A 10679-nucleotide genomic window follows, 5' to 3' on the forward strand; every position below is an offset into this window, starting at 1 on the left:
TATCCCCCTGATATTCAGACACGGGGGCTCCTTGCATATGCTGCAGATTCTTATGTTATTGTGATAGTTAGCGATCTTTTACATGTTTCTTTCAGTTTACTTTGTCCATCTATTCTAACTAGATTGTCTTGTTGTTTTGTCGAGCGTTTGAAGCGATGAAGTTTGTATAGTTGGATAGCTTTCTCTATGCCTAATAGAATTTCCTTTATTAATTGTACAACATTCTACGGTGGTACCAGCCCTTTACTACTATATGTGTTTTCGAAGTAGGAACACTAATACCTAGAGTAGTTACTCTCGAGGCAGGGAATTGCTACAGAGGCACACACATAGCTATTGAAGGAAAAAAGCGGCGGAATGTAATATTTGAACTGGGTAAACGGCAGTGCTCTCTAAGGCCCTAACTTCGATATCTACAAAGGCTACCAAATTGCCCTCTACATAGGTTGAGATGTTCAAAGTTGACGGCAAATAGCTGTCATCACGTGTGAAGTAACTACTTATGGAAACCGACCCCCAAGCCCGGAGTTCCAAGGTTATGACATCACCGATTCTATTGAGGCTGAAGGGGGATAAAAAAAGATCGAGTAGAAGTAGGAGAAAGATATCGACATAAGTTGCAACAGAATATATTGATTGCGAAGTACCTGTTTAACGCTACTCACAAGTGCTTAATCATGGCTGAAAACTCCAACGTCGGCACTAGGACCATCTATGAAAGCAATGAGCAACGCAATGTCACTCGGTCTGAGGTTGAAAATGCCCGCCGAAACAGAGACAACCCCCCTGACTCCAACAGACGGGGCAGTGCACATGAGAAAGAACAGAAGTCAAGGGGGAAACACTCTCCAACTGATGACGAGCTGGCGAAAATAGATCCTACTGCTCCGGTAAGTCCATCAGGAAATATCTTTTTCAGATAGTTGGAAAGCTTGCTCTAATGGAAACTCTACGGTACTCCAGGCTCGGATGCATGGCCACAAGCCATCTCGCGGCGCACAGGTAGATGCTGAGCTGAAGAGGGAGGATGAGGAGAGGATTCGACAGAAACAAGGCTTATAAACAGTCCTGATAGTACGAGAGGGTTCGCAAGACTGCGTTGTAGGACTGGTATAAAAAAGGGATGCACAAGGGTAAATTGTAAGAAATAAATGTAAAACAAGCAGCAGTATAGGAAGTAGTCATATGAAGATATTCTTTTTTTGTGACAGAAAAGCAAAGAAGCCGAGTCTGATAGTTAAGCAACGAGCTTCTTTTTTAAACAGAGGTTCAGAACGCCAATAGTTAGTCAAAACTCCTCGCCGGGTCTACTCCATCTCAATAGTGCCTGGGGGTTTGCTTGTAACATCATAAAGTACACGGCAGACACCATTGACCTCATTCACGATTCTGCGGCTCACTTTCTTCAGGAAGTTCCCGTCAAATGGATACCAGTCTGCAGTCATGAAGTCGGTGGTCTCAACGGCACGAAGGGCAATTACTTGCTCGTGTGTACGCTTGTCTCCCATAACTCCGACGGCTTTCACTGGTAGGAGGGCAGCGAAGGCCTGGCTGATATTGCGGTATAGGCCAGCAGCCTTTATTTCGTCGATGAAGATCGAATCGGCGTGGCGGGCAATACGGATCTGGTCGGGAGTAACCTCTCCAAGAATACGGATGGCAATTCCGGGTCCAGGGAAGGGGTGTCGCCATACTAAGTCTTCGGGAATTCCAAGGTTTGTCCCTAGACTGCGAACCTCGTCCTTGAACAGTTCGCGGAGAGGCTCGATGAGCTTCAGGTGCATTCCCTTGAGCAATCCTCCGACATTGTGATGGGTTTTGATGGTGGCACTGGGACCCTTGAAAGAGATACTCTCGATAACATCCGGGTAAAGGGTTCCCTGGAGGAGCCATTCGATCTTATCACCTTCCTTGTAGCCAGCTGATTCTTCAACAAGGGTCTTTGCAGTGTCCTGGAAAATTTCGATAAAGGTATTGCCAATGATTTTTCTCTTCTGCTCTGGGTCAACGACACCCTTTAGACGGCCGAGGAATTTCTCACTGGCATCGATGACGGTCAAGTTGATTCCGAGGTTTTTCGTCAGGGTTTCCCGGACTATTTCAGCCTCGTTGAGTCTCATGACACCATTGTCAACAAGGACAGCATGGAAACGGTCGCCGATAGCCTCTTTCATCAGCTTTGCAGCAACGGTAGAGTCGACTCCACCGCTCACAGCACCGATGACCTGGCCGTGTTCACCGACCATAGCACGTATCCTCGCCAGCTCCTTGTCGACGAATTTCTCCATCGTCCATTCCTGCTTAGCACCGCAGATTTTGACAGCAAAGTTATCCAATACCTGCTTTCCGCAGGGAGTATGGGTAACCTCTGCATGGAACTGAATGCCAAAGTACGGCTTCGTCTGGTGCGCAATACCAGCATAGGGCGCGTTAGATGTCGTGGCGATGATTTCAAATCCCTCGGGAAGCTGAGACAGCTTGTCTCCGTGTGACATCCAGACTTCAAGCTTGTCGTCCAGACCCTGGAACAAGCGGTCGATATTGGCCTGGTCCTTTTCTCCATGCCTCTGGATGTTCAGGTAGGCGTGCCCGTACTCCTTGTTGTCACTGGCGGCAACATTTTTACCATGATGCCACGCGAGTTCCTGTAGGCCATAGCAGATACCGAGGATCGGGACACCCAGGTCAAAGACCGCCTGGTCGACGTGGGGAGCATCCTGGTCATATACGGAGTAGGGACTGCCCGAGAGAATCACTCCGGTGGGCTTCCAGGACAACTCGGCAATCTTCTGGGTGCATGGCAGCAGCTCCGAGTAGATATTGAGCTCACGGAGACGTCGTGTGATCAAATGAGAGTATTGTGATCTGCATAATCCCCGGTATCAGTTCTGTAGTTCCAATGCGACTTTGGAGGGGGTATTCCCAGAGTGACTCACCCAAAATCAAGGACGAGAATGGTATCAAACGCCTTATGAGGCTCATTGGCAGCTTCAACGGCAGACATTCTGGCTTTCTATTATAGAGCCTCCCCCTAGGAATAGTTTATAAACAATAGAGAAGACTTCAATTGACGCCGTGGGCGGGAGTTTGATATCCCCCGCGAGAGGGAAGAAAAAAAAAAGGAAGAAAAAAATATCCAAAAAAGCGAAGAAAAAAAAAAAAAAAAAGATCAAGCGATAAGATAAGCAGTGGGGTGGTTTCCTATCGCGGTTTAGCGTCTCCGGACTTTGGGATCTTTTTTATTTTTATCTTTATTCTCTATTTTATCTATTATTTATTATTTTGTACAAACAAAACAAGAGAAAAGGACGAAGCTGGCTTGAAGAAGTTTGCAAGGAGCTAAGAATCTAAAGGAGTACTGGCTGATTGTGTTTGTCGAAAACATATTGGCCGCAATGGGAAAACGGAAGCAGTTGAAGGATGTTGAGATGAAGGACGGCGCGGCGGAGGACAGCAGCGACGAGGTAAGGAAATGCACCCATTGACTGCTATAGCTGGGCTAGATATACTAATAGCATAGGATAGGATGTTGATATTATCAATGTTGACTTTGAATGGTTCGATCCCCAGCCCGCGGTGGACTTCCACGGTCTGAAAGTGCTGCTGCGCCAGCTCTTCGACTCGGACTCACAGCTGTTTGACCTGTCTGCGCTGTCTGATCTGATTCTATCACAGCCATTGCTGGGTTCTACAGTGAAGGTCGACGGCAATGAGACGGATCCATATGCTTTTCTTACAGTTCTCAATCTACATCAACACAAGGTAGGTGATATTTAAGGTGAATTACGCTTATTGTGGATGGCTCACTGAACCGGTTTCTGTGTAGGATGTACCTGTAATCAAGACATTAACAGACTATATCCGAACCAAGTCGTCGCACCCTGAGTGCTCAGCACTGAATCAGCTGCTCTCCCAGCCGGAAATCCCCCAGATAGGGCTCATACTGACTGAACGTCTGATAAACGTACCTGCCCAAGTGGTTCCTCCGATGTACACCATGCTGTTGGAGGAGATAGCATGGGCCCTTGAGGAGAAGGAGCCGTACAACTTCACGCATTATCTCATAATATCAAAAACATACCAAGAAGTCGAGTCGAAGCTGGACCAGGAAGACGACCGGCCACAGAAGAAGAAGAAAAAGGCCGGCAACGAAGGCTCTGAGACGTTCTACTTCCATCCCGAAGACGAGGTACTGCACAAGCACGCCCTATGCTATACGGGATATAACTATACCCACGAGACGGAGGGACAGTCGGACTCGAAGAGAGCGTTCCAAGAACTAGGAATCCATCCGCAGGACCATATGATCTTGATAGAAGCGTCCAAATTTGAGGCCGCCGTGGCCAACCTGAAGGAATTCCTGAACCCATCCTCGTGAATGGCAATACAATAAAAAAAAACGTCGAAGAATTAAAAGAAGTCTATTCAATTTTTTGTTCACGATTAGAGGTGGTCGTAGCCCTAAATAAACAGCCGGCTGGTAGTGGTCCACAGTATTTCCTGCCGCTTCGTCTAACCGGAAAACCCGTGATTATTATTGTCTGTGAGAAAAGAAAGGAGTCGACTTATTTGTCTTCCCACTCGGTTCCTTTCAGTCGCTGCATTAGATACTCCACCTCGACGAACTTTGTCACTGGAATGACGCTATACTGTAGAATTTGTTAGTCAGGCGTGGTAGATGAATGAGATACTGGAGCATCACCCACCTTGTACATGGAGACGACGGCCTCAAAGTCGATCTTGGACTTGCCCTCACTCGGATTTGCCGGGTCTCTTCCGTAGGTCTTTGCCTTTAGCCGTAGCCGGTCGAGCACCATCCTCTCTACCTTGGAGTTGGTGATGGCCTCTTCAATGCCATCCCGGTCCTCGGCCTTGATCAGCTTGACGAACTTGTCCGTCTCGGCCAGGAACTTCGACTCTGCGACGAATTTACCGAAATGGATCCTCCGCGAGAGTGCCTGCAGACAGCTGACGTCGCTTGTGGCCGAGGAGCCGTAGTTCTCCTGCGCTTCACCCCTGTCTCTGGACTTGCATAGCGACGGCAGGATCTCGTTGATGTAGCGTGACTTGATCACATCGTTGACATTGACGTCGTTCTCGTGCAGGATCTTGGGGTATTGGAGAGGCTGTAGGATGGGCGTCTCAACGACGTCGGGGAAGAAAGGGTATTCGTCGGGGGACTGGTAGCGACGGACACGGGACTGGAGACGTTCCTGCTCGCTGAGGACGTAGTCCATGAGACTGAGCTCGCTGCCAGGGATCTTGACGGCGCCGGGGATGTATATTCGTCTGTTGAGCGGGAACTGGACTCTCTCGATAAGGTGGAAGGTGATGGTATCCTCCAGGCGACTACATGAGTCAGGCCAACCGCTATCAAAGCTGCAGGGAGGCAACAAGAAAAAGAGAACAATGACTTACATGAGCTGGAAGCGGATGTTCTCCAGGTCCAGCGCCTTGGAGGCGTCCGAGAGATCGATGGAAGCGTCCATGCTGCAGGCGCAGGTGCTGTGGTCGTCGGGCGTCTCAGGCGCAAGTCGAGCTTCAAAAGGTTTATAGATCTCAGAGCTCTCGCGATCTCGGTTCCGGGCCGAAGAACCTACGGCTGGGATATGGAGGCAAAGCGACAGGGGTAGCAGGACCAGGGAGGCCAGACAGACAGAAGCTCGCATCGGACTACAGAAAGACGAAGCAGAAGAACGAAGAAGGAGAGCAGTCGACGGCGATAGCTGTCTTATATATCTTTGTTGGTGAGTCAGGCTGTGAAGCGCACAGAGTGAGTGGCCAGAGGACTCTTCTTATTTCCTTTTTGCTGGTGGCTTGCGAGTCAAGCCACTGCAAGGCTCTTCCTGGCCAGCTTGAATCGACGGATGCTGCAGAGGAGCTTACGAGCTGCCGGTTTGATAGCAGGGACTGTGCTATAGATGGCTGTCTACAGGGGCCGTATAGATGTCTTGCAGCTGCGACTCGATATAGACTTGGACTGCGTGGTAGCGGATATACGGCCGTTTAGCAGACTTCTTCTTTGCCTTAGGCTTCCCTGCCATCCTCCGGTCTCTCTACTACCTACTATTCACCTACTACTCACTTACTATCTCTTCTATTTCTCCTTTATATCTCTTTTTATCCGTCTTCATCGCCGTCTGTCTCTCGCCCCAACCTCGGCATCTAGAGAGCGTAAAATACCGTAATCTATAACCATAAATACAGTCTTGGCGCCCTTTTCCAAGCTGCAAACTTGGAAAACAAAAAACGCCATAAAAAACATCCCAACGTCAAGCGTTTTCCTTCTCTACAAAACACGCAAAAGGTCGACAACGCCAGCGAGCCCGCAAGCCAGCCGCAGGAAGAGCTTGCAAGTCAATGGCCGGTTGAACAGAGGCAGCGTGAGGCTACATGGCTGCTTAGCTGCGTACAGACAGACACCCACACAGACAGAGAGAGAGAGAAAGAGTGCTAGGGATTGCATAGCTACCTCCCAGTTTCGACCGCCTCTTTCACCACCCTCCTCCCACTTGCTCTATCATGGCCGGCAATCCAGCGCGGAGCCGCTCTGGCTCTGGCGCCTCTCACTACGGAATGGGCGACGATGAAGGCTCTGTGCTGGGAACAGGGCTGACTGTGAGTATTTTCTTCGCGCCAGGACGAGGTTTGTTTAGATGCTAACAAAAGGTACTTGGAATAAACTAGTCCCGCCAGCTGGAGGCGTTTGGCCGCAAAGTCACGACTACAGCATCTCATCTTATGAGCACCACGACTGATCCCACCGTCAGTGCCCACTACCAGGCAGCCATGTCGGGCATCCAGCGAGAGCTGCGACGACCCGGGGCCCAGAGGAGGATGTTTGCATTCGCGCAGACGACGCCTACCGAGCTTGTACGCTCCAAGTTTTCCACGTCGGAGATCCAGTACCGCGCTCTCTCTTCCCTGCCAGATGACCTCCTACAACATCTCCCCGAGGATACAAGTACATACTCGCTTTTCCAAGGGTTTCAGGCCTCGATCCACGATGCAGATAACGAGCACAGGAAGTCTCATCGGAGGCGAAGTTCACATGGCCAGAAGCGGTTGGAGGATGTAGATAGAAATACAGGTGCCCTGCCACCTACAATAGGCCATTTGAAGCGGGAACGAGACTCGTTGAACCATCGGCTGGAAATGATGGGGGTGCGGAAGAACATGTGCAGTGCAGAGATACACGAGATTGACAACAAGATTATGAACCTGAACAAGATGCGCAAGATTGTGCTGGACCGTCTGGCTGGCCTGGAGATGGACGAAGCTGATTTGGAACATGAATGTAAGTCTAGAATAAAAGAGAGAAGAAGAAGAAAGGCGGTGGTAAGCTAACGAGGAGGGTCGCGACACACAGTGGTACAACTAGATAACCGGCTGGAGGATATGGAGGACGCTCTGGACGAGTCTGTGGCAGCGGCCACGACAGCTACGCCCAAGACGGGCGATATTCCCAGTTCTCCGATCGGAGACGGCGAAGGTGATTCGTCGTTCATGTCCGAGTCTATCTACGAGAAGATTCCTTCACCGAAGGCCTGGAGACACAAGACATCGAGTGCGTATCCCCATTCGTTTGACTATATGTTTTTGTTCGGAAGCTTACAATGTGGACATAGAGAAACGGTCGACACCGGTTCTCCACGAGCATTTGAGCCTGGGTCTCTGATAAGAGAATTGCAGGCCCATAATGATATGATCGCCGCTCTGGACTTCGACGTCCCCTTCGGCACGATGGTCAGCGCCGCCCTGGATGACACAGTGCGAGTGTGGGACCTGAACCTGGGGCGGTGCATGGGCTTCCTGGAGGGCCACCACGCCTCGGTGCGGTGCCTGCAGGTGGAAGACAGCATCGTGGCCACCGGCTCGATGGACGCTTCTATCCGGCTGTGGGACCTGAGTCGCGCCAAGTACGAACCACGCGACCACCGGGCCAACAGGGACGACGAGGACGACGAGGACGCACTAGGCTTCGAGGACCCAGCCGCAGCGCCGCCCACGCCTCCGCCGTCGAGCATGGACGAGTGTCCCCTGTTCAGTCTGGAAGCTCACGTAGACGAGGTGACGGCACTGCACCTGCGTGGAGACACGCTGATATCCGGGTCTGCGGACAAGACGCTGCGGCAGTGGGATCTGGTCAAGGGCCGATGCGTGCAGACGCTCGATGTGCTCTGGGCAGCGGCACAGGCGTCGTCGACGATGGCGGCGGGCGATTCAGCAGCATGGCGGCCGACGGGTCGTCTGCCGGACGCCTCGGCAGACTTTGTCGGTGCCTTGCAGTGTTTTGATGCGGCGCTGGCGTGTGGAACGGCAGATGGGATGGTGCGTCTATGGGATCTGCGTAGTGGACAGGTACACCGGAGTCTGGTCGGACACACTGGGCCAGTGACATGTTTGCAGTTTGACGACGTCCATCTAGTCACTGGCAGTATGGACCGGAGCATACGTGTGAGTTTATTCTCTGCTTCTTTCTCTCTTTTTTTTTTTGGATTCTTTATTATAGCAGGTGAGACTAATCTGGATAGATATGGGATCTTCGCACGGGAACCATCCACGATGCGTATGCGTACGACCGGCCAGTCACAAGCATGATGTTTGACACCCGACGCATTGTGGCTGCGGCTGGCGAGGACGTGGTGAAGGTGTACGACAAGACGGACGGGCGACACTGGGACTGTGGCTCAGGGGTAGCATCCGAGGACGACGGCCGAGCACACAGCATCGTCGAGCGCGTGCGCATCAAGGACGGCTATCTGACCGAGGGACGCAAGGACGGCACCATCGGCATCTGGAAGTGCTAGCCAAAGCACTCGACCTCGCCGTCGCTGTGCCTCTCTTCCTGATATATAACTATCTTGCCCCCCCTTTTTATTTAGACTTTTATGTATAAATAAACGGTCCCTGTTAAAGCGGCAACAAGCAATGTATATAAGTGATGCCCAAAGTAGAAGTCAACTCATGCTGCTTTAAGGCTGTTTTCTGTCACGAAAACCTCGCGCTAGTCCTGATTAGGTAATTACAACAACACAAAAAACGCCGTCGCTTTTTGGCTGCGAAGAAAGAAGAAGAAGAAGACGAAGCAGTGAAGGCGAGAGTGAAGAGTAAAAAGCTGGATCATTGAGGGCCGAGTCCAGAAAGAAGTAGCTTGTTCTTTTACGTTGTTGACATTTTGCATTGTGCGGGCCTGGCGTCTTTATTGTTTATTCTTTCTCTTTGATTGGGAGCGCGTCATAGTTTTTGGTGACTTGATATTGAACTGATATTGAACCGATATTGAACTGATATTGAACTGATATTGATACCCCGACTATCTGGATGTCTCTGATGTCTGTTGATGATATCCATGTCCAGTGTTGGCGTCTGCTATAGCTCATCAACATTGCAAGATCTGCTATTATACCTATTGATCGAGGACGGTACTCGATAGAGCGAGTCGAGTCGAGTCAGACTGAATATACCCCGTATCCAGAGGACAGGACAGACAGTACTATTCGTCTACATCTACATTGTCCAAGAAAGAGAGACAGAGATAGTGTTGGTGTCCTGGTGCTGTGTTGCTGCAGAGTTCACATACCGGACAATAGCTTATAAGGGGGGCTGGGAGGACAGGCAGGCAGCGGCTGGCCTGACGAATGGCTTAGATCGCAGGCCAGAGTCGACGTTGAATAGCAGAGACTTTTGTCCTCTGGTGGGCGTGTGTTCCTGTCGGTGGCTGGGGGGGGATATATATAAGGGCCACCTGCTCCCTTAAGATTGAACGGCTTGAAGTAGGTCTCGTCTCGTCCACTACCATTACCTCTACTATCACTGCTACCATTACCCTGCCATTACTTCTACCACTTCTACTATCACTTCTACTACTGCTACCACTTCTACCACTTCTACCACTTCCACTGCTATCACTGCCACTTCCCAGTCTGACGAGTACAGAATGGCACCACCAAGACGCACGCGGCGTCTGACGCCCTCCGCTGCTGCCGGCGCCTCCAACGAGGCAGATAACCCATATCTGCCGAGCATCGAGACGCAGCAGACCTTCTCGTACGGGGGGTCTGCGACGCCCGCCCTGCCTCGCCCGCTCGGCTCTCTCCCTGCCGCCAACACGGCAGCCGACGTGGCGGCCAGCATCGAGGCCGCCATCACCCGCCCAGCCCGTCCAGCCGCAGCCGCCCGCCCACTGACCGAATCGGCGGGCTTCCACCAGATCGAGGACGAGGCACGAAAGAGCCCCGAGAAGCAGCAGGTGACGCGGGGCCAGCAGCGGCGGGCCGAGAGCATGACGCCGCCAAGGGAGCCCGTCCGGCGCATGACGCCGGACATCCAGCTGATGGGCTCGCTGAGAGAGGCCTCGGGGGAGCCAGAGGACCAGCAGCAGCAGCAACAACAGCAGCAGCAGCAGCAACAGCAACAGTCCGACCCAGTGGACCTCCTGGCCGATGCAATTGACGGGTCGAGCATCAGCTGGAACACGGAGCGCCATCTGCTAGCGAACGAGCGCCCTACCTTTGGCCTGACTGGCTGGCCTCGGCCTACTTCTTCGAGACCTCAGATGTCTCCATCTCAAGCCAGCAGCACATCCATCCAGCAGCAGCATCCTCAGCAACATCCCCAGCAACATCCACAGCAACATCCACAGCAACATCCACAGCAACATCCACAGCAACATCCAC

At 51.6% G+C, this 10679-nt stretch overlaps 5 protein-coding genes across 6 annotated transcripts; 3 read left to right on the forward strand and 2 right to left on the reverse strand.

Annotated features, from left to right (window-relative positions):
• Positions 1–677: 677 nt before the first annotated feature.
• Positions 678–1062, forward strand: TERG_01445 (uncharacterized protein; the record flags this gene model as incomplete). The annotated part of the gene is made up of 2 exons (XM_003239412.1): positions 678–890; positions 964–1062. 2 exons carry the CDS (start codon positions 678–680, stop codon positions 1060–1062), a joined length of 312 nt encoding a protein of 103 aa, XP_003239460.1.
• Positions 1063–1307: 245 nt separating this feature from the next.
• On the reverse strand, positions 1308–3004 carry TERG_01446 (GMP synthase [glutamine-hydrolyzing]; the record flags this gene model as incomplete). Its single annotated transcript, XM_003239413.1, has 2 exons — positions 1308–2865; positions 2937–3004. The coding sequence occupies 2 exons, from the start codon at positions 3002–3004 to the stop codon at positions 1308–1310; spliced, it is 1626 nt and encodes a 541-aa protein (XP_003239461.1).
• Positions 3005–3395: 391 nt separating this feature from the next.
• On the forward strand, positions 3396–4378 carry TERG_01447 (protein-transporting protein BCP1; the record flags this gene model as incomplete). The annotated part of the gene is made up of 3 exons (XM_003239414.1): positions 3396–3464; positions 3526–3762; positions 3827–4378. 3 exons carry the CDS (start codon positions 3396–3398, stop codon positions 4376–4378), a joined length of 858 nt encoding a protein of 285 aa, XP_003239462.1.
• A 187-nt stretch (positions 4379–4565) lies between these two features.
• Positions 4566–5669, reverse strand: TERG_01448 (chorismate mutase; the record flags this gene model as incomplete). Of its 2 annotated transcripts, XM_003239415.2 has the most annotated exons (3): positions 4566–4649; positions 4707–5349; positions 5419–5669. In XM_003239415.2, 3 exons carry the CDS (start codon positions 5667–5669, stop codon positions 4566–4568), a joined length of 978 nt encoding a protein of 325 aa, XP_003239463.2. The 2 variants fall into 2 exon arrangements, with proteins under 2 accessions (XP_003239463.2, XP_047605426.1); XM_047749296.1 differs by lacking the exon at positions 4566–4649 and having other exon boundaries at positions 4662–5349.
• Positions 5670–6522: 853 nt separating this feature from the next.
• TERG_01449 (mitochondrial division protein 1) lies at positions 6523–7347 on the forward strand (the record flags this gene model as incomplete). Its single annotated transcript, XM_003239416.2, has 2 exons — positions 6523–6618; positions 6688–7347. 2 exons carry the CDS (start codon positions 6523–6525, stop codon positions 7345–7347), a joined length of 756 nt encoding a protein of 251 aa, XP_003239464.2.
• Positions 7348–10679: the final 3332 nt, after the last annotated feature.

This window comes from Trichophyton rubrum (assembly GCF_000151425.1).
Source record: "Trichophyton rubrum CBS 118892 genomic scaffold supercont2.1, whole genome shotgun sequence".
NCBI lineage: Eukaryota > Fungi > Ascomycota > Eurotiomycetes > Onygenales > Arthrodermataceae > Trichophyton > Trichophyton rubrum.